The sequence below is a fragment of the Miniopterus natalensis genome, chromosome X (assembly GCF_054644295.1).
Source record: "Miniopterus natalensis isolate mMinNat1 chromosome X, mMinNat1.hap1, whole genome shotgun sequence".
NCBI classification, from domain to species: domain Eukaryota; kingdom Metazoa; phylum Chordata; class Mammalia; order Chiroptera; family Miniopteridae; genus Miniopterus; species Miniopterus natalensis.
Genome location: NC_142103.1, coordinates 50,733,712 through 50,756,560, shown reverse-complemented (window position 1 = coordinate 50,756,560; position 22,849 = coordinate 50,733,712). Strand labels below are relative to the sequence as shown.

Genomic DNA, 22,849 nt, shown 5'->3' with positions numbered 1-22,849 from the left:
TTACCTAGTCAGAGTGTTCACTGACTGGGACAAAAGCTAGATCAACCATTGAAAATAGCTATTCATCTACTCATCTTGGCTGTTTTGACTAATCTAATGGGTGACAACACTAACGAAGGATAGCTATGGAATCCTAAAAGAATGCAACTCAACTGAGAAATATTAAGGACATTGGTCTATCAAATTCACTGCAATTAGGACAATAATTTAATTATAATTTTAAAATGGAATATCCTAATATTACAATACCAGTTCAGTGTTTTAAACTCACCCCTCTTTTGATGTTAATAAAAAACTCAGAATTTAGATTGTAAAAGTTTATTGGTATGGTCAAAAAGCAAACAGCCAGACATTTGGTTATCTTTGCCACTACAATGTGTCATTTTGAATAGTATTTTAAAAATGCATAACAAATAATATTTAAACCATTACTAGAAAAGTAAAGTCTACTTAAGGCACTTCAGATGAAAGCTAATTTCAAAATTTCCACAAAGTTAACATTATCCTAAGTGTAGTAAATCTGCTTTCTACATATTTTAGCCAGAATGCAACTTTTCTTCTTACAGAAAAAGAATGTGCTCTTAAGAGAGATAAAACTAATGCAAACAACTTTCATTATTTCAATGCTCATGGCAAATTATCCGGAGCTATACAGATTACATGGCAGTAGTATTCTCCTGGTCAGTCTGTACAAATCAGGGCATCTTAATACAAGTCTCATAAGAGTCACAGCATGAATTTATTTGGCCTGAGACAAGTACAAGAACAGCAGATAAGGAATTCAGAATCACAAAATTTATAGGGGAGTAATTAACAAAACGTGGCGCCATTAAAGAGTAAAAGGTTGACTATATCCCTCCACCCACCAAATCCACTAACAAAAAAACCTCACATTAAGACATTTCTTCTCAGACAAGTATATCCATCTGTTTCGGAAAACCTCTATTATATAAGACTTCTAGATCACATGAAAGACTTTTAGATAGTAAATAGTACAAGGCAGTCACAGTATTATTTTAATTCAATACTTCTAAAGTTCCTTTAAATTTTTTTCTCAATCATAATTCTCATATTTCCGTAATAGTGGCATTTCAGTATATTCTTCATAACTATGGGAAGGCTATAGCTAGATCTAATGATAACCACCAACTTTCATTCTTCACAGAAATTTCGTTAGCACGTATGGTTATTTCCACTGACAGAAAAAAGGACAAAATTCAAATAAAGCCTCTTTAAATGTTTGTTTCTCCACTTAAAGCGGAGAATAAAGGCTAAAAAACAGCAAAAACAGAACAGCTTTCAAGAAACATTTACTTTCTATTCACAGGCAGTAACAATATTTCATGACTTTCTTTTCTTAATCAAGCGGAGCCCTTTTCCTAAACAAAAGGATTATTGAAATGTGTTGTAACTGTAATACAGAAATCAAATTAACCAGATAAGCCTACTTTTTCTCTTAGGTACAAATGAAATAAGTGACAATCTGCAATTTGCAGAAACATTTTAGACCATTTTTAAGTTACACTGATTTTTAGCACTAAGCTACCTTTTTATTATACAGAGTGGGTCACCTTAAATGAAAGAAAACTAGAGAGACAGAATGAACCTGAAATCCTTCCACATACAACGTAGTTACTTCCATAGTCATGCAGAAATCATAATCCTGTATTTAGAGATACTTTTTAACATCTACAGCTACCAAGAAGCATAGACAGCCAGCACTGTGTTTTAGTAGGAAAGATGGAGGAGGACTGGCTAGTCCTTTATTTTCTAAAGGCTAGACATGTACTCTGAAGCATGGTATTCTACTTTCAGAAGACCGCAGGGCACATATGATTTCTCTGCTCAAAGGGAAGATGTGCAAAAGTACACACATCCATGCAAAAATGGAAAAGCTACGAATGGATTCTTGATGTAGTTATCTGTAACAGGCATATGCAGGAACAGCTGGTCAAGACCACGCCCGGATAAGGTAAAATCATATGGCCAAAAGTTAACTAAAGCAGTTTAACCTTGCTGTAATTAAGATGGAGTCATAGTTTTAAACTTTTTATAATATTCTTAATACTACTAAATTAAATGTTCCATAAAGTTCACTGAGAAGGAAAGGTAAAGAGGAAAATTGTATCCAAATACTTCATGATTTTGACAGGAAACTGCTGTTAAGGCACTACACATCTTCTTTGGTTAAATGATTAACTAAATCATTTGAAAAAAAGAGGTAATACAAAATACACAAACTGCTTTCTTCTTTTCATACACACACGTTTTTCATTTTTCAATTTCCATTACTTCAGTGTCTACGTATCTCTGGGATCCTTTTTAGCTCATCAGAAAGCTGAAACAAAAATATATACCAACCTATTAGTCTCTGAAATAAAAGTAGGCTTTACTTCTAATAAATATCTTGATTTTAACAGAGCAAAGAGTGTTCGGATATATGTATCATAAACTTTGAGTATCGATAACAAAAAGTGAGAAACCCTGAGGTACTGAAGTAGTCTTAGGAGAAAATATAATAGACATAACTTCAAGTTAAAATACCTCATGTAGACACCAAATAATAATTGAATTAATCATGATGATTAAATAAGTAACAGAAATCCCAGCAAAATTACCCTTGCATCCCAGTTAGTATTCTACAGAGGAGAAATTATTTTAAAATATACTTAGAACAATGAAAGTATAAAGTTGGGAGATTTTAAGTCAAGAATCAAAGACCTAGTAGGTTTTAGTCTTAAATAAGTTTGCAAGAAAAAAATGCAAGATTAATTTATGTTGTTCACTGGTCAAAAGGCATCTAGGAATGTCACAATATAATGAATCAACCAGGGAGCTGTTCAAAATTATCTATTAAAAACTTCTGTTAGGGCAGGGGGGATGCAGGCTGGAGGGGGGCCAATGGGGAAAAACAGAGGACACCTACAGTAATACTTTCAATACTAAAGGTAAGTTAAAACAAACAAACAAACAAAACAAAACTTGTGTTAAAAATATGAAGAATGACTTTAGGTTTTAAAAATATCACTTGATATCCTTTACCCGAAGTGTTCATAATCATTTATACAACAGGAAAATGTTGTATTAAAAGAATAGGAATTTTAGTAACTGGCACTCAGGTTATAAAACTAAGATAAATTACAACATCCCCAATTATGTAGGTACATTTCTCTTGGCTATTAACAGAGTAAACTCGAGCACTTATAACCAGGAGAGTAACTTCCTTCCTGAGCCTTAGCTACCTCTACGAACATTGCAAGATGTTCTTAAACACTTTCGTACACTCTCCACAAACCGGATTTTAATCAAATGTTCTCTTCATGGAGTCTAAAGAGCCTTGAAAAGTAGAGGTGAAAAGTCTTCAAAAACATTTAAAAAATAATTTCCCCCTCAAGAGGTAGTATAGCATACAGACAAGGAATTGTGAGCAGATACGGTATATAAAATGTTCAAATTATTGTGTTTTATAGATTTCTAGATTAAATTAGGTGATGTTAGAATAACTGTGAAAGATGTCCCCGAGAAATCACATACCATTGTCCATTATATAATTATCTTAAATTAATTTTATATGAAACATACCTAAATTAAATCAAAGCCTATCTCTTTGCTTTACAAGCCAGAAGTAAAGCAAAAACAAGAAAAGAAATTATAAAGCAACATCAGCTCAGCTCTGATCTTTGTCAGCATAGGTAATCGCTATATAAATGAACAGTAATCATACCTATACGGATATCCATGATACTTCGATCTGAAAATAGACAGCAACCAACTGAAGAATAATACAACAAGTCCAATACCAGCCACACACATTACTGCAGGAAAACAAAAGCAGAGCAGAATGAGCATGTTAAGTGTAATGACAAACCAGGGCACACATTTTAGTCTCACTCATAAAAGTGAAAAACAAGGGCTGTAACTTATTGGTAAATCTCAACTTTCCAACACTTTCCATCTCCATTCTTTCATCTTCAGGATTCTGCCTTCCGCTTTAATTTGTTCCATTACAATATAATATAGTAGCTTCATTTACATAGTTGTGCAATTTAATTGTATGAATTAATGAACTCCTTGAATGCCATGACAATCAAGCATTTAGTATTAAAAACACCATTTTACTACTAACAAGAAAGTTACTTATTAAACTCCTTTTAACCCCGTAAATGTGGCCTTGTTTGCATTATTGATAAATACTGACTTAAAGACATCTGGTAACATTGTGACAGTCTCACCTGAAAGTACTTTACCCTGTAGGAGGAACTCATTCAACATGAATACCTCATATAAATGACGGGGGGACCCGTGATTCCTAAATTCATAGCTCTCTCCGTTAATCTCATATGCTCTGGTTTAGCATAGTAGTTAATGACCTTAACTCTAGATACTGACCCCATAATGCTCAAGTATGATCCCTATAACTTGAGGCTCTTTGAGTCCCTGGACAAAGGCTGGCTAAGAAGCATAAAGGGAGGGATGTGGGAAAGCATGCGTGCTACAGAAATAGGAGCTTGAGGGAAATGTATTAATTGGCCAATACTAAAAACAAATTTTATTTTTCTTATATTAGAACAATTCTTTTTCCCTTTTTAATTTTCACACAATATGATTAGGGGCTTAAATGTCAAAGTTAAACATATGTTCTTTCTGAGTATTAATGCATGCTCACTGTAGAAAAGTCATTTTAACTAATTAAATGCACACATACATATATACAGGGTGTCCCCAAAAATGTATACACACTTTGAATAATTATAAAGGCAGTGTTTATTAAAATACATTTCATTCTCAAAATGTAACAGAATCAGCTGTTAACGTGTGTATACATTTTTTTGGGACACTGTATATACAGTATCACTCTGTATATGCTTGTATTCTTTTTTCACACAACATATCTAAAAGTACTTAGGGCAGTTCCTGGTACACAGTAAGTGCTAAAGAAATTTTTATTTTTATTTGTGATTATTTCATTAGGCTAGAATCCTAGAAGTAAATCAAACTGTGATTATTTTAACATCTCCAGAATGTTTTACAACTTAAATTCATGCCAGCAGTGTAGTACCCAGGTGGCCTTTTCCCAGTAATGAATACTGAAATAGGCAATTTTTTAAAAGTCAAGCAATTGAAAGATGTATATTAACCGAATAAAAAATTGATACATTAGCCCTAGCTGGTTTGGCTCAATGGTTAGAGTGTCCGCCCGCGGACTGAAGGGTCCCAGGTTCGTTTCTGGCCAAGGGCACAAACATCAGTTGCAGGCTCGATTCCTGGCCCCAGTCGGGCACATGCAGGAGACAACCAATTACTGTCTGTCTCTCTCTCTTCCCCCTTCCACTCTCTCTGAAAAGCAATGGAAAAAATATCCTCAGGTGAGGATTAAAAAAAATTTGATACATTAGTTATGTTTTTCTAACATGTAAAAATTCATTTTAATGTAGCAAAATAAGTATCTTCCAAATTTGAAATCCAATGTCATCTTTTTTTAGAAGAAAAAGTAAATAGATTTTATTTAGCTAGGTTAATTTTGATGACATTTAACTTTTTAACCACAAAAGGGAAACTTGCACTTAAACTGATCTCATGTAAGTAAAATGAAGTTACATTGTTAGCATTTCTTTGCAACAAATACCACTGTGTGAATATTCTTATAAAAAGTCCATGCAAACCAATAGGAAAAGGACTGAGACTCTAACAGGTAAATGGCAAAAGACAAAAAGACATTTTATAGAAGGAAAAGCACAAACAGCTAATAAACACTTAGGAAAATACTCAACTTCACTAATAACCAAAGAAGTACAAAATAATATAACATCTCCCCCTTATCTGATTAGACAATAAAACACACATGTACACATGCTTTGTTAACGAGGCTATCTAATGCTGACAAAGTTACAGTGAAAGAAGCATTCCTAAATACCACTAGTAGGAATCTAAATTATTATAACATTTGGGGAAAGAATTTGATATCATCAGTTTAAAAATCAAGAGAATTGAAAATAATCATGCACAGGACCACACACTCTACTTCTAAGAATCTACCTTAAGATAATAATATGAAATGAGGATAAAGCTTAATATATCATGATAGTCACTAAAGAAGACTTTATCATAATGAAAGAAAAAAACTAAATGCTTAATAAAATCAGAATGGTTAAGTAACTTACAACATAGACTATAAATTTAAAATCACGTAGAGGAAAATATTTATTAGTGAATTACTTAACTCTAGTTAAAAAGGAGAGGTACAAGATTCAAAATTTGATACAATTCAGCCCGGCCGGTGTGGCTCAGGGGTTGAGCATCACCCTAGGACCCTGGAGATCGGGGTTCGATTTCCGGTCAGGGCACATGCCTGGGTTGCGGGCTCCATCCCCAGTCGGGGATGTGAAGGAGGCAGCCGATCAGTGACTCTCCCATCACTGATGTTTCTATCTCTTCCTCTCCCTCTCCCTTCCTCTCTCTGAAATCAATAGATATATTAAAAATAAAAATTAAAAAAGTGATACAATTTAAAAGATGTTTTAAAAATGGATAGAACTATGTTCCAACATTAAATTTGCTTTTTAAAAATTTTTATATGTTTTTACTGATTTCAGAGAGAGGAAGGAAAAGGGGGAGAGATAGAAACATCAATTAAGAGAGGCATTGATCAGCTGCCTCCTGCACGGCCCCCACTGGCAATCAAGCCTGAAACCCAGGCATGTGCCCTGACCGGGAATCGAGCCATGACCTCCAGGTTCATGGGTCGACACTCAACCACTTTTAAAACAGCAAAGAAGTAAAATAACATAAACAAGAGGGGAAGTGATTAGAAGACATGTGTGTGTTTTTTTCAGTATTAAAGGCAGATTCGCATATATGACTTACTCTTTCGCTTTCCAATATCCATGTCAGATGTAGCAGCTTCACATAAAAGCACCATCCCTAAGGTAACCCCACCATCTCAAAAAAATTAAGGAGAAATTCACAGACACAAAAGACATACTACTTTAATATTCATACTCTTTCATAAAGAAAATTACAATAAATATATAAATCTACTTTTAATTACATAATACTGTAAATAAGTAATCTTGTGTCTACACAGAATATTTACTATGAAGATACAATAAAAACATTAAGGTTCAAATATTACTTTATTTGTAAAAATAAAAATTGATATTTTAAACAAATGTCCCACTATAACTCATAGATGAACTATGAGTTTTCCTGAATTTGTACTTTGAAATAACATTCCTGGACAGTCTTCAAATTTCTGCTTCAACCTCATACACATTTTAAAGTATTAGACATTTGGATATTTCAATCACTCTCCAAAAAAGAACATACATGAAATATGCACCATTTAGAGAGAAGAGCAACTAATTTTTATTTGAAAAATAACTTCTCATGGAATGGAAGAATTAATATCATTAAAATGTCCATACTACCCAAAGCAATTTATAAATTTAATGCAATTCCTATTAAAATACCAACAGCATATTTCACAGATCTAGAACAAACATTTTGAAAATTTATATGGAACCAAAATGACCCTGAATAGCTGCAGCCATCTTGAGAGAAAAAACAGAGTAGGAGGGTTCACGTTGCCGGACATCAAACTGTACTGCAACGCCACTATAATCAAAACGGCCTGGTATTGGTAAAACAACAGACATATAGGTCAATGGAACAGAACAGAGACCCCAGAAATAGACCCACACCATTATGGTCAGTTAATATTTGACAAAGGAGGCAAGAGTATCCAATGGAGTAAAGACAGTCTCTTCAATAAGTGGTGCTGGGAAAATTGGACAGATACATGCAAAAGAATGAAACTAGACCACCAACTTTCACCATAGACAAAAATAAACTCAAAATGGATAAAAGACTTAAGCGTAAGTCAAGAAACCATAAAAATCATGGAAGAAAACATAAGCCGTCAAGTCACAGGCACCCCATGTAGTGGAATTTTCACTGATACATCTCCTAGGACAAGAGAAACAAAAGAAAAAATAAACATATGGGACTACATCAAACTTAAAAGCTTCTGCACAGCAAAAGAAAACAGCCTCAAAATACAAAGGAACCCCACGGTCTGGGAAAACATATTTGCCAAGGATGAATCTGATAAGAGGCTAATTTCCAAAGTGTACAACGAACTCATAGCACTCAGCAAGAGAAAGACAAACAACCCAATTAAGAAATGGGCAAAGGACATGAACAGACACTTCTCCAAAGAGGACATACAGATGGCCAAGAGATACATGAGAAAATGCTCAACGTCGCTAATCATCAGAGAGGTGCAAATTAAAACCACAATGAGGCATCACTTCACACCTGCCAGAATGGCTGCCATCAACAAATCAACAAATGACGTGCTGGCGAGGGTGTAGAGAAAGGGGAACCCTAGTACCCTGCTGGTGGGAATGCAGACTGGTGCAACCACTATGGAAAACAGTATGGAGGTTCCTCCAAAAATTAAAAATGGAACTGCCTTTTGACCCAGTGATCCCACTTCTAGGAATATATCCTAAGAATCCTGAAACACTAATCAGAAAGAATATATGTACCCCGATGTTCATAGCAGCACAGTTTACAATAGCTGAGATCTGGAAACAGCCCAAGTGCCCCTCAGTAGCTAAGTGGATAAAAAAGCTGTGGAACGTTTAAACTATGGAATACTACGCAGCTGTAAAGAAGAAGGTTCTTGTACCCTTTGGGACAGCATGGATGGACCTGGAGAATATTATGCTAAGTGAAATAAGCCAGGCAGCAAAAGACAAACATCACATGATCTCGCTTATATGTGGAACCTAAAGAACTTAATAAACTGATGAACAGAATAGATTCAATGACATGGAAGCATAGATGAGACTGATGAATGTCAGAGGGATGGACGAGGGCGGGTAGGTGGAGGGGGAGAGAGTAACCAAAGAATTTATGTGCATATATACACAACCCAAGGACACGGATAATGGTGGGGAGGGGGACTGGGGAGAGGGGTGGGATGGGGTGGAATGGGTCATTGGGGAGATAAAGGGACATTTGTAATATTTTAAATAAAAATTAAAATTAAAAAAAAAATCTCCAATTAATACCTAATTTTGTCCTATTCTAATAAAAAAATAAAATCCCATATGTCATGACCTCACTTTTAGTCAGCTTAATATAGAAGCTACATAAATACAAAATAGACCTTTTAAGCAAATAGGTAACACATGGTATGACTGAATACTAAAATAAGCAAAATTGAATTTAAAACAAATAGAATATATTCTAGTAGAAAAGATTCACCCTGCAGTTTGGTTAATACAAACAGCAGGTAAAAATGCTCAAATTAATTATGCATACACACATGCACATTGTATGCTCTGCATGTGAGATAATTAAGCAGAAAGGGAAACAAATGTGTTCAGATAAGGCCTAAATTAATAACTGGCTCTCTAATTTGACTACTCATCCCTTCATTACCACCTTGCACTTTCTCTTCCATAGCTCTTGTTAGGAACGATGCCTATTAATCACGTTTTTAGTTGCTTGGCCAAGTCTTCTTCTCCAGAGATTTTTTTTCTTACTAAGGTTCTGTATATCCTGGTACATATAAAGATTGATCATTTCTATAGGCTTTGGTTACAGGGTACTTTGACTAATGGTTGACACTTCTGTATTTGGAAAGGTTCATTTCTGCATCGTGGTCTAATGCTTTTTTTTTAAAATGAGCTTCCCATTTCGCAATATACCACCAAGGTTTTGTGTGCTGTTCTCAGCTATCAAGAGCTATGATGTACTTCCTTGTGTACTATTTCATTTCATTTATTGATTCTTTAAACTTTTACTAACACTGTCTACTATAGGCAGGCACTGCGTACTATATGCTGGAGTTACAAAGTTGGGCGAAATATAGACCCTTCCTTGGACAAGTTTACACTTTAGTGGGGGTATATAATAAAATAATAAATTATTATTATTAAATACTCATGATTAAATGTTATTCTGGAATAACTGAATAGAAAATAGAGGAGGCAGTATTCCATTACATACAAGAACTAGGCTATTAAAAGAGCTAGTAGAATCAAAGTACATTAATACATGATGAAGGCAAAGATATTTGCATAAAATGAAACCTAATTACAAAATTGTGAGAAAATGTTTAAATTACCTTGATTATTACTGTCCAAGGTAGATTTAAACAATGACCTACAATTTTTGCCTATCAAATTAGCAGTTTATAAAAATGAGAATACATAATAATGGCGAGGAAACTTGCCAGGGATATCAGAGCACATATACATTTTCTGGCAGCAATCCTCCCTCCCCTTTTTTTTTTAGCAAAACTATTTTGGAAAACAATTTGGACAAAACATCAAGAGCAAAAGATAGTTTCACACACTTTGTTTCAAATCTTACTGTTAGGAATTTGGAGATATGACAAATTATTTTTATATCTAAGAAAACATTTTTTGCAATGGAGAATGATCTAATTATGATATATTATATAAACATTAAGAATGATGACTATTTTCCCTTTTCCTTGCCTTATTTTCTTATTTCTCTGTAATTCTCATGCACTTTTGTAACTATGAAGGCCATACAACGATATGCTTATAATACATTAAGAAACCAAACTACAGTTAAGGTACTCCTCTAACTACAAAAAAAGGAACTCTTCCCTCTCACCCACACTCACAGCAAAGGTACATGTGAGCAAAGAATGCAAAATATGCAAAAAATAAACACAGAGTTTAATATTAGTGTTTTAGATTATAGGTGAAAAAATTCTATATTGCTACCTTATTTTTTTCAAGTATAACTATTATTATAATTAATATCATTTGCAGACAGGTAAAGACAACTTTAAAAAATCATTTCTGAGTTCAGAACAATCTGTAGTTACACAGACCTTGTCAATGTCTTAGTATAGCTTCTACTTTATTTTTTAAATTTAAATATGTTTACTGTATGATTCCATTTACATAAAGTTAAAAAACAGGTAAAACTAATCCATGGTGTTAGCAATCAGGATAGTAGTTAACTTTGGGCAGGAATGGAATGATCAGGAGGGGTGATGAGGTGGGAGGATGCTCTGAGATGTGGGTCAAGTTTTAATTCTTCATCTGGGTGCTGGTTACACAGTTGTGTTCATTTCATGAAAATTTATCAAACTGTACACTTATGAACTGTAAACTTTTCTGAATGAATACAATACTTCAAATTAAAAAGTTTAAAATATAATTTTAAAACTTGCTCAGATCAGGCAACTCATCATACAATTTACTTTATTAATCATGGAATAAATTATAAAATATTAAACATGATGAGTATGTGGATATTTTCCAAAATCACTACTACTTAGTAGTCTCATTATATTAATTCTTATAAACATTTAAAAAAATTCTTATCAAACTTTGAGTCTTTAGGCTTTGTGTCCAGTAAAAAAAAAGGGGGGGGGGTAGTTTAAGTCTCCTACAAAGTTCCCTACCTCTAACAAAATTAAATAGCTTTATTAATTATCTCACCATTATACCTAGTCCACAGAACTTAAGGTGCTATCTTGTAATCTGTACACATCTATTCGTCCCAGTACTACAAGCTCCTTAGACAAATCATGCATTCACAGCATTTAGCAAATAATTACTCAGAAAATATTACCTTCCCAACCACTACCAACAAAGCAAAAACAAAACAGAGAAAAAAATATTACCCTGAAAAAAATTCCCATTTTGCATCCTATTAACCAAATTTATAAGAAATTCTGTATTCCAACAGGCTTACAATCTCTTCCAAATGTAAGTTCTCACATACATTTAACCTTTAGACAGAAGGAAAAAGAAAATTCCAATTTCTTAAACTTATATAATTATATTTAAAACTTTAGGACAAAGCTAAAAAACCACCAACAAATTAAAAATCAATTAACATGTTACAATTTAAACTGATACTGAAAAATTTCCACAGTATAATAATTGGTTAATCCGCCAAACCATAAATGAACATTTTCAACATAAATTTTGAAATAATTTAAAATAAGTCAGAGAAAGACAAATGCTATATGACCTCTCTTATTGTGGAATCTAAATATATATAGATAGATGATAGACAGATATAGATATAGATATATAGATATAGATACCCAACCAAACTTTCAGGTACAGAGAACAGATTGGTGGTTGCCGAAGGCAAAGGGAGGAAAGTGGGAGAAATGGGTGAACTGTTTTTTGTTTGTTTTTTAGTTTAAATAAATTGAATAAAAATAAATAAATTTTAGAATTGAAAAACAACAGGAAGTTAGGATAATATTTTTCTTTCAATCTTCTTTCTCACCATAGGGACTAGTTACTTATTATACTTTTCAGCTCACCATTCCATGGTTGAATTGATTAGGCTGAATTTTAAGCAGTAAATTTATTTTCCATATTACATAATATTGTTTTAAGAAAATATCATTTTCCCAAATGCCTCTCAATTAAAACCAAAAACTTATTAAATCACTGACATAATCAAATAAAATGGGAAAGACATACAGGGGTAGGCAAAAGTAGGTTTACAATTGTATGTAAATGACAATCTATCATTTAGGCTGAACAAAAAACTAGGTATAATCAGTTCCTCCAAGCTCTGGCCATCCTAATGAGATAACGGAGGAAACAACTGTATGTGAAACAAAGTTTATTCTTCTATTATTATTTATTAATTATTATTTATTTTGAATAATTATAAACTTACTTTTGCCCACCCCTATACACAAACATTTACTAAAAGTGATATTTCCAGGGGTTTTGATTTTTTTTCTTTCTACAGTACTTAAAACTACTGTTTTCTTAATGAGTGAAGAACACTGTTCTCTAAAATCACAGACTGATTCAAATTAAACATTCCATTCTTGCCTGGAGGATCGAAGTGACTCAATTTACAAGCACGATTTCTAAGTAACCTCAATTTACAACCAACATATAGAGCTTCAAATAAGGAGTTTCTGAAGACAAAAATCCCACATTTATCTAAACTTTGTGGTTTCCAGGAAACAGAACCCTAACCACTTTACAGTCCCAACCCGAGTCTGACCCCTTTATGCTTAGCCTGGTTTTGCTCTGAGCTTATCAAAACATTGTTTCATTTACATTTCACCTAAGCCCCACCCATTTACCAAATCCTAGAACTCTGTCTTTCCTTAGGTAAGACATGCCTTGGGTCCCCTGATACGCAATCTGCCTTGTAGCAAGATCCAATAAACCTCACTTTATCAGACTGCAGGTTTGTCCCTGGCAGTCTTCAGTTGACTAGGCTAAGTTAGATGATACAGTAATTTGATTCCAAAGATATTATGACTTGCATTAATAAGAGAGTAGCCTCAACCAAACTCTGGAAAGTGAATACTATAATGTGAGAAAAAAGACAAATTAAAACCCAGCATCAAGGACTTATTATAAAGAGGATACTAAACAGAAGAACAATATGTGTTTCAGCTACAAACTGGGCTTGGCTGCTTCCATGGATATAATTCTGGAAGGAAAAAAAAGACAAAATTAAATCTTTAAATATACATTAAATTTTAGTATCCTAATCCTAAAATGGGCTATTTTCAAACTCTATGAAATTATTAATTCACATTATGTATGTAAGCACTGCGTCTGTGGCATTCATCAGTAAATAAATTTGGCTAAAATAAAAGCTATTTCTGTGTTATTTAAAAATTTTGTCTTTTCGTTGTACTTATATTTTCAACAACAGAATATATAAGAAAACTAGTATTTCACTGTATGAGACTGTGAGGTACATAATGTAAGTTCCATGAAGACAGGGATCATGTTTTTCTCGTTTATCACGATATCTAATAATACATAGCACAGAGCCTAGAAATAGTAGATGCTTGAGTACTTGATCAAATATTATGTTTAGCTGAAGGCTGACTTTCATTCTTAGCTAGGTTATTCAAAAAGACTCATCAAATAGGATAAGGAACTTCCCACTTTTAAGAGCACTGCACCTTCTTTTCAGCAGCTGAAGTTCATAAACAGAAAGACTGAAAATCCAAAACTAAATCTAGTTCCCTCATATGCTGGCACTGGTCTCACAGGCTAATGATTAAGGTTAACTTTGGTATACAGTGGAAAGAAATCCTGGGCTTCCCTTACCACATGCCCTGTGTGGGGATTCTTATGAGCATACGGTGGTCCTCTTATATGATTCCACATTTGACCAGATGTCATAGCGAGCACAAAACACTAGGAAACAAAAAATAATAAAAAACTCATATAACATGGTGGAGCTTTTCCCACCTTGATTAAATTGATAGGTATATGAAAAGTGCATCTGCTCAAGTAATATATGAAGAACATATTTTTCATGTAAATGATTTCGTAAGTAAGGCTTATATTTCACCACAAGGATCACAAAAATAAATAATATTTACTTTGAAAGGAAAACACAATTTTAAAATTATAAATAAGTTAATACAAGTTTTAAAATTGAATATTGAAAAGCCTTTTAGAAGAATATTTTTTAAAAACCTGCAGATATTCTAGAGGTGACAATCTATCATTTAGGCTGAACGAAAACTAGGTATAATCAGTTCCTCCAAGCTCTGGCCATCCTAATGAGATAATGGAGGAAACAAGCTGATTTTAAGGCATAAAATAAAAATATATAAAATCCTTTCCGCAGGTAAGAAATAAACAAAATGTTACCTAACAATACAATATTAGTTTTATTCACACAATTTTCTTCTAAAATTCACTTACCAAAGCTGCAAAAGCCCATCCAGTTTTATTAAAGAGAAATTCCATATTGCTTCTTCGAAGATATACAAGTCCGCCAATAACAGCTAAAAGCAATCCCAACATAAGGGGACCAGCATAATTTGGGGGTCTTATTACTCTAATCTAATGGAAAGGAGAGAAAAACATTTTAAAGTATGAAATTGATTCACTAATTAGAGAGGTTAAAATAATTTGAAATGAAAGCAATCAAAATCAGTATGGTTACTTTCAGGGAAAATTACAGTTTTTAATTTTCATTCTAATCAAGAATCTACAACGTATCTTAAAATGGGATGGAATAGGTACAATATTCGGTTTAACTACTACATAATACCTTTTACATTAAGAAGTATTTGCCAAGTACAAGCGCTCATGGACTTAATAAGGTCAAAAGAGTGGTTTCCATTCTGAATTCAACAATAGAGGATGTTTTGTAATTTCACTCTTTCATCACGGTGGTTCTGTTAAATGCTACTTACGAAAGGACTGACCAACTATTTATTACACCACCTCAGGAATAGGGGGACAAGACCAATTAGGACCTCCCCAGTAAGATTCCAAGTGGATAATGGCAAAGTAACCTTCTACAAAGTAGAGAAACTTACAGTGACATCAGTTCTGTCAGCAATCCACCGTGCAATCTGCTCCGCCGAAAAACCACGCACCTGCAACTCGTATGTATCACCCCTTTTGGGTTTCCCTTTTGCAGGAAAGTTGATGAAAGTTGGAGCTGAATTCATGTTTAGCTAAATAAAAAGTAGTCCATGAAAATATAAGTTATCAAGAAAAAAATCTTAACAGCAAATAATATCTTAAAAATTAGGCATTTTATAAAGATGAGGAAGCCCAGGTTTAAGTAGGTTAAGAGATGTGCCTAAGGAAAGTGGTAAATGGTGGAGCAAGATTCAAATCCAAGGCTGTGCCCTGGCCGGTTTTCTCAGTGGTTAGAGCATCTACCTGCGGACTGAAGGGTCTCAAGTTCGATTCCCAGTCAAGAGCACGTACCTTGGTTGCAGGCTCAATCCCAACCCCGGTCAGGGCACATGCAGGAGGCAACCAATCGATGTGTCTCTCTCACATCAATGTTTCTCTCTCTCTCCTAACCTCTCTTCCACTCTCTCTAAAAAAAAAAAAAAAAAAAAAAAAATCAATGGAACAAAGGAAAAAATATCTCTGGGTGAGGATTAACAACAACAAAACACAAAAAACACACAAAACAAATCCAAGGCTGCTTGTGACCTTAATTAGCACTTTACTGACCAAATAGAAACTCATAGCTAAGAAATCTGCATTTTACTCCTTTAGAATGGAAAATCTCCCATACTGCCTACATTTTAATCTGTTCAGAGATTATGCAAAACAAAATATATTTATGAGAACTAAAATTGTCTTATATAGCTGAGGCAAGCTCCAAATAGAGTGCATTCTCAATTTGAAGGAAACAAGATCATGGTAAGATAGTGCTCTAACTCTACAATGAAAGCCAATACAAAATGGTAGCCATAAGCAGAAATAGTCCATTTTAAAAGGTTCAAAAATGTTTACTGATAAACACCACATTTCTCTATACTCTATGATGAAATCAGGGTATGTTTAAGAAGATAACACTGGAATTGCTAAGTGAAAGAAACCAGGACTGACTTATCTGCATTCTATCTTTCCTGACCTAACTGTACTTGTGAAAAACAGAAAGTCTGACTAAATCCAGGGAAAAGATGCTGATCATCAGATGCAAGCATTCAGGTTCACTCAGAAGGTAACCCTATAATGGAGATTAGACTGTATAAAACAATTATACTTAAAAGATGTCAATCAATATAATAATCCAACTCCCTCACTTTGATTCTATACTCACAATAAAACCCTTCTAAACATAATTGTTTAGATTTATACATAAGTGGAGAGGTATACTGATGAGTGGATATGATTATTTTGGTCTCCCTGACAGTATAATACGGGGAATTAATGAATTAGAGATTAGCTTTTTGGCTACCAATGTCCATGGACTTTTATGATTTGGTGAGTGTGCACAAAGTCTCCAGAGTTAGATAAATTCTGACTACACTGTTAAAATTCAATTTCTGAGTCTGCAAAGATAAGGATGCAGCGTTCACTCCACCAAACTGTTGCCCAAATTTTAGGCCAAACTCTTCAATATTTGTTTAGCTGTACTACCTTTGGATTTCTTTAAAAATGTATCTAAAAAACAGGTATTATATGACTCCATTTCCCTTACAAAAGTTTTTTAAAAAATTACAGGGTTGTAAGGACCAACCCCAGTCCATTCTTTCAGTCATTATTACAATTTCTAGACTTTTCTGAATTTATTCATATACACACGTATGTACCAACAGAAAACATAATGTTGCTTTTCTGCTTTAACACAAATGTATCATATTAACATATCATTCTGCAATTTGCTTTTTTATTCACCCGTATTTGAGAGATCTATCCATGATAATACATATATACCAACCTCGCTCATATTTTATTAAGTAATTGTGTTATTGTTGGACCTTAAGAGTTATTTTGCTTTCTTCAAATTAAAAATAATGTTGCAATGAACAGCCATGTATTTATCTCTCTGTATACCTGTGAGAGTATTTCTATAGAAATGGAATTGTTAGATCAGAGGGCAGAAACATTTTAAATTAAAATGGTAAAGCCAATTTGCCTTCCATAGTTGCTGTACCAATTTGTACTTCTACCCATCAATGTAGGAAGTTACGTGTTTCCCCACATTCTTGTCCAAAGTTGATCTAATGGGTAAATATTGTATATCACTATTATTGTAATTTGTATTTCAAATGTTACTAGTGTAACATCTTTATACTAAATAAGCATTTTAAAACTATCCTCTAGGCTAAAGACACAATCAACAGAATGAAAGGGCAATCTATGAAATGGTAGAAAATATCCACAAGTCACATATTTGATAAGGGGTTAATATCCAGTATATATAAAGAGTTCCTATAACTCAAGAAAAAAAACTGATTAAAAACTGGGCAAAGGATCTGAATAAATATTTCTCCAAAAAAGATATACAAATGGCCAATAGGTACATGAAACGATGCTCTACATCACTAATCATTAGGGAATTATAAATCAAAACCACAATGAGCTATCACCTCACACCCATTAGGATGGCTACTATCAAAAAGACAAGCCCAGCCGGGTGTGGCTCAGCGGTTGAGCATCGACCGAGGATCCAGGAGACTGCGGTTCAATTCCCGGTCAGGGCACTTGCCCGGTTGCGGGCTCCATCCCCAGCAGGGGGCGTGCAGGAGACAGCTGATCAATGATTTTCATCATTGATGTTTCTCTCTCTCCTCCTCTCCCTTCCTCTCTCTGAAATTAATAACCATATATAAAAATTTTTAAAAATAAAAGAAGACAAAACCAAAAAGTAAAAACCAGAAAATAAGTGTTGGTGAGGATGCAGACAATCTGGAACTCCTGTGCACTGCTGGTGAGAATGTAAAATGGTGCAGCTGCTAGTGTTAAACAGTATGGCGGTTTCTAAAAAAAAATTAAAAACAGAAATACCATACGATCTAGGAAATCCACTTCTGGGTATATATCTAAAAGAACTGAATGTATGGTCTCAAAGAGATATTTGTACACCTATGTTCATAGCAGCATTATTCACAACAGCCAAGAAATGAAAGAAACCCAAGTGTACATCAACAGGTGAACTGATAAATAAAATGTGGTATACATATATAATGCAACATTTTTCAGCCCTAAAAAGGAAGAAAATTCTGACATATGTTACAACATGAATGAACTTTGAGAACATTATGCTAAGTGAAATAAGTCAGTCACAAAAATACAAATACTGTATAACTAACTATAGTACTTAAATTCATAGAGGCAGAAAGTAGAATGGTAATTACCAGAGGATGGAGGAAAAGGCAATGGGGAGTTATTTAATGTATTAAGAGATTCAATTTTATAAGATAAAACAAGTTCTGGAGACTGGCTGCACAACAATGTGAATACTGTACTATATATTTAAGAATGTTAAGATAGTGTTATTTTATGTTATGCATATTTAACCACAATTACAATAAAAAAAAATTCTGTAGGCTTTAAAAATCCTTGGACATTAAAGAGCCAAAATAAGGTGTACTATTTTTGGTAGGTATCACTTTTTATCCATACTTAGCTAAAGATTTGAATTTCTTTCACAGATGGACACACTTATACCATTAACTCTAACTTTAGCTCTAAAAATGGGCATTGATATTAAAAGCTATTTGATATAGAAAAAAATGCTTTTGTATTTGTACAAATTACTAACAGAAATTCTTTATACGAATCTTGTTAAAACATAATTTTTAGTTTCCAAAATAATCCCAGCTTGAATAGTAGAAAATAAGAAAGTGATTTCTTAAACTCAAGAAATTGTTTCCTTTGATCTAATAAAGCCTAAACGCACTAACCATTTTAGGTCGTACCATGTTTTATAAATGTACTGATTCCGATTTATGGAGCTGTATGATACCAGAACATGACCAGCACAATGACATACTGTAAAATGGGAACATTAAGCCATTTGTTTGACATTTATTGAACCTCCGTTACGCTTAGTAGTGATTACAGGATGTTGGCTCTGCTCTTAAGTAACTAACTATATTCTTAGAGGAACTGCCTAACAACTATAGGGCTAACTCTACTATAAGACTGAATGTGTCGCCCGGCCAGGCGTGGCTCAGCGGTTAAGCGTCAACCTAGGATCCAGGCGATCAGGGTTCGATTCCTGATCAGAGCACATGCCCGGGTTGCGGGCTGCAGTCGATCAATGACTCTCTTATCGTTGATGTTTCTATCTCTCTCTCCCTCTCCTTTCCTCTCTCTGAAATCAATAAAGATATATATTTAAAAAAAAAAAAGACTGAATGTGAATACATTCATATATAAGAGAAATATAAAGAAAGTAGTGTAACAACACAAGAAAAGGGGTGACTCACTGTTCATCTGAAGGATCTGAAAAGGCTTCAAGGGAGTATCTGAAATGAGGCTTACTAGGTAAGTAGACTTTTGAGAAGGGACAGAAAGAGAGTATATGACATAATATAATTTTAAAAAACAGTGGTTATGTGTTTAGAGTCAAGAATGCATGAAGCCCGGCCAGGCGTGGCTCAGCGGCTGAGCGTCAACCTAGGATCCAGGCGATCGGGGTTTGATTCCTGGTCAGGGCACATGCCCGGTTGCGGGCTTGATCAATGACTCTCTCATCATTGATGTTTCTGTCTCTCTCTCTCCCTCTACTTTCCTCTCTCTGAAATCAAAGATATACTAAAAAAAAAAAAAAGAATGCATGAAGTTAGGAGGACTAAGGAATTTTGACTTTAGTCTGTATGCTGCTATTTCCAAAAGTGCATTCCATAAAATCCGGCCAAAATGCTCCTTTACATAGTCCAATCATTTGGGAAATTCTGCATATTATAGTCCACTATTAGAATGAAAGTTGTAACACATATCAGCATGTTTAAGTATATGAGAAGTCCTGTGTTGGGAGACAATTCTCAATGAGTTTCTGCAAGTTTTGAGAGCAGAGGCACTGACTGCTTTTGTTCTGGATGATCTTCTAAAGGATATTTGTATAGCTTTAGAAGATATACAGTCTCCCTCCAAAGTAAAAAGCATGCATGCTCACTACCCTTTACAGAAGATTTGCGTTTCCAAATCTTGGAGTTCTCCTCCCACAATGCGACCCATTGGCCCTCTTTGCACTGTACTATGGGAAGTGAGGATTGGGGAATTGGTGCACACAAGTACTGATACTTTGGATACTGTTGCTGCTGTAATTAAGTCCTTTAACTGTAACCCAGGAGTGTCATGTCTTCTGTCAGCATTTATGAAGCTGCAGCAGGCTAACTTGTTAGCTTGCAAGTAGTGTAAAACCTCAAACCCTGCATAGTTCTTGATATTCTGAATTAAAAAATAAAATTTAATTTTGTTTAAATTAAGGTTTATTAAATTTAGCCCAGGCCAGTATGGCTCAGCTGGTTGAATGTCATCCATGCACTGAAAGGTCAACAGTTTGATTACCGGTCAGGGCACATACCCAGGTTGTGGGTTCCATCCCCAGTCAGGGTGTGTGTGGGAGGCAACCAATAGGTGTTTCCCTCTCACATCGATGTTTCTCTCTCTCCCCCGCCGCCCCTCTCTCCCTTTCTCTCTCAAGTCCACAAAAACATATTAATAAAGAAATAAACTAAGGTTTATCAAATTTAATTTTCCCCCAAGTATTCTTATTAATACCTTCTAGAAAAAACTCTGGTAACTGTTAAAGCAGACAATATGGAGAGAATACTATATATGGATGATAAGTGAAGCAGTTAAAAGGCTACTGCATTAGTTCAAATAAGAGAAGATGAGGCCCTTGGAACATAAAGGGTGTATGGCTACCATGGGTGTTGTAGAAGATGAAGATGACAAAGAAGTACCACTAATGATATAGAACACAAGAGGATAGGTTTGGGTGAAATTGGGACAGACAGAAGTTTCACTTGAGACATAATGAATTTTTGGATTGGTAAATCATTCACATAAAGCTGTACAATAAGAAGTTATACCCAAATCTTTCCTGTAATATTTTATACAATTAGTATTGAGTAAAACATGCACAAATATATGAGTTAGACATTTGTAAACAGACAAAACTGAATCTACATCTTTGAATTTACTAATTGAATTTATGTCTCCTTACATGCAAAGGGGAAAGAACTATTAGAGGCTGAAGTTAAAAACACAGTTGAAAGTTACAGTTTCTGGTTGTGCATGTAAAGAACTTGAAAGTCACCACTCCACTGTAACAAGTAAAAAGCTGAATAAACTGAAAAAATTAACAACTCTTCTTGGATCCCTAAGAGAGGGAGGACATGGGGCAAATGACTGCCCTCAAGATTGGAGAGAGAAGAGAGCCATGAGTAGAAATTGCCTCAGGAACCATTACCAAAGTAGAAAAACCTGCCCTGTAAATGACGAATTGCTGGAGGCTAAGTGTGGACCACTCTGAGAGTTAAAAACTTAAGGGGCATACAGTCATAGGGGTGGCTACAATACCATGAGTTTAACCTCAGAAACTCAACTAGGTTCCCACAGTAAATACTGGAGAAAAATCCCTTCATGCTTCTGGCAGGCAAAGGGGAAAAAAAATATTCTGAAGTACGCCAGAGTACCGTTTTTCTTTTTTTCTTTTTAACTTTTTCATTTTTTCGCTAATCCTCACCTGAGGATATTTTTTTCTTTTCTTTTCAAAAATATATCTTTACTGATTTCAGAGATAGAAAGGGAAACGGGGGGAGAGAGAGAGACATCAATGATGAGAGTCACTGATCGACTGCTTCCTGCACCAATATGTTTATTGGTCAAATCTCAAGAAAATAAAAAATATTTTAAACTAAATGAAAATGGAAAAACAACTTACAAAAATCTGTGGGATACAACAAAAGCAATGGTTAGTGGGAAATTTATAGCACTGAATACATACAGGATGGGGCAAAAGGTTTATAGTTGTTCGTAGGGAAAAAAATAAATACAAGAATAAACTTTTTTTTCTATAGCTTTATAGTAAGTTTTGAAATTGTAAAGTGTAGAATCTCTAATTTTGCTCTTTCTCAAGATTGTATTGACTGCTCTGTGTACCTTAAGTTTTCATATGAATTTAGGATCAGCTTGCCAATTTATACAAAGTAGTCAACTGGAATTCTGATAGGAATTGCACTGAATCTATAAATTTGGAAAGTATTGCCCTTTTAACAATATTGTTTCCAGCCCATAAATCCATTTATTGAGGACTTAATTTCAACTTCTACAGTTACAGATGTAATTTTCTTTTTGTTTTCAAAACGAGTTACCAAATATGATGCAATAAATTTTGAAAATTTTTTTCCAATATTTTCTAGTTTTCAAAATAGAAATTTTGTGTTTCTTTTATTAAATTTATTACTAAGTATTTCATTCTTTTTTATGCTATTCTAAGTAAAACTGTTTTTCTTCATTTCCTTTTTGGATTGTTGACTATAAGTATATAGAAATACAACTTTTTCCATATTTATCTTTTATCCTTCAACTTTCCCGAAACTGTTGTAGTCGTTCAGTAG

The 22,849-nt window shown here is 34.1% G+C and overlaps 1 protein-coding gene across 1 annotated transcript in view; it reads right to left on the bottom strand.

The window, feature by feature from the left end:
• Positions 1–302: 302 nt before the first annotated feature.
• The window catches only part of MAGT1 (magnesium transporter 1), a 55,314-nt gene continuing 32,767 nt past the window's right edge, over positions 303–22,849 (bottom strand). The window contains exons 4-10 of the mRNA XM_016207261.2: positions 15,341–15,481; positions 14,718–14,858; positions 14,112–14,201; positions 13,416–13,479; positions 6,865–6,939; positions 3,725–3,815; positions 303–2,338 (exon numbers count right to left, since the gene is read on the bottom strand). Of these exons, the coding sequence (XP_016062747.1) occupies positions 2,323–2,338; positions 3,725–3,815; positions 6,865–6,939; positions 13,416–13,479; positions 14,112–14,201; positions 14,718–14,858; positions 15,341–15,481 (618 nt within the window). The 3' untranslated portion in view covers positions 303–2,322. The remainder of the gene's footprint in view (positions 2,339–3,724; positions 3,816–6,864; positions 6,940–13,415; positions 13,480–14,111; positions 14,202–14,717; positions 14,859–15,340; positions 15,482–22,849) is intronic.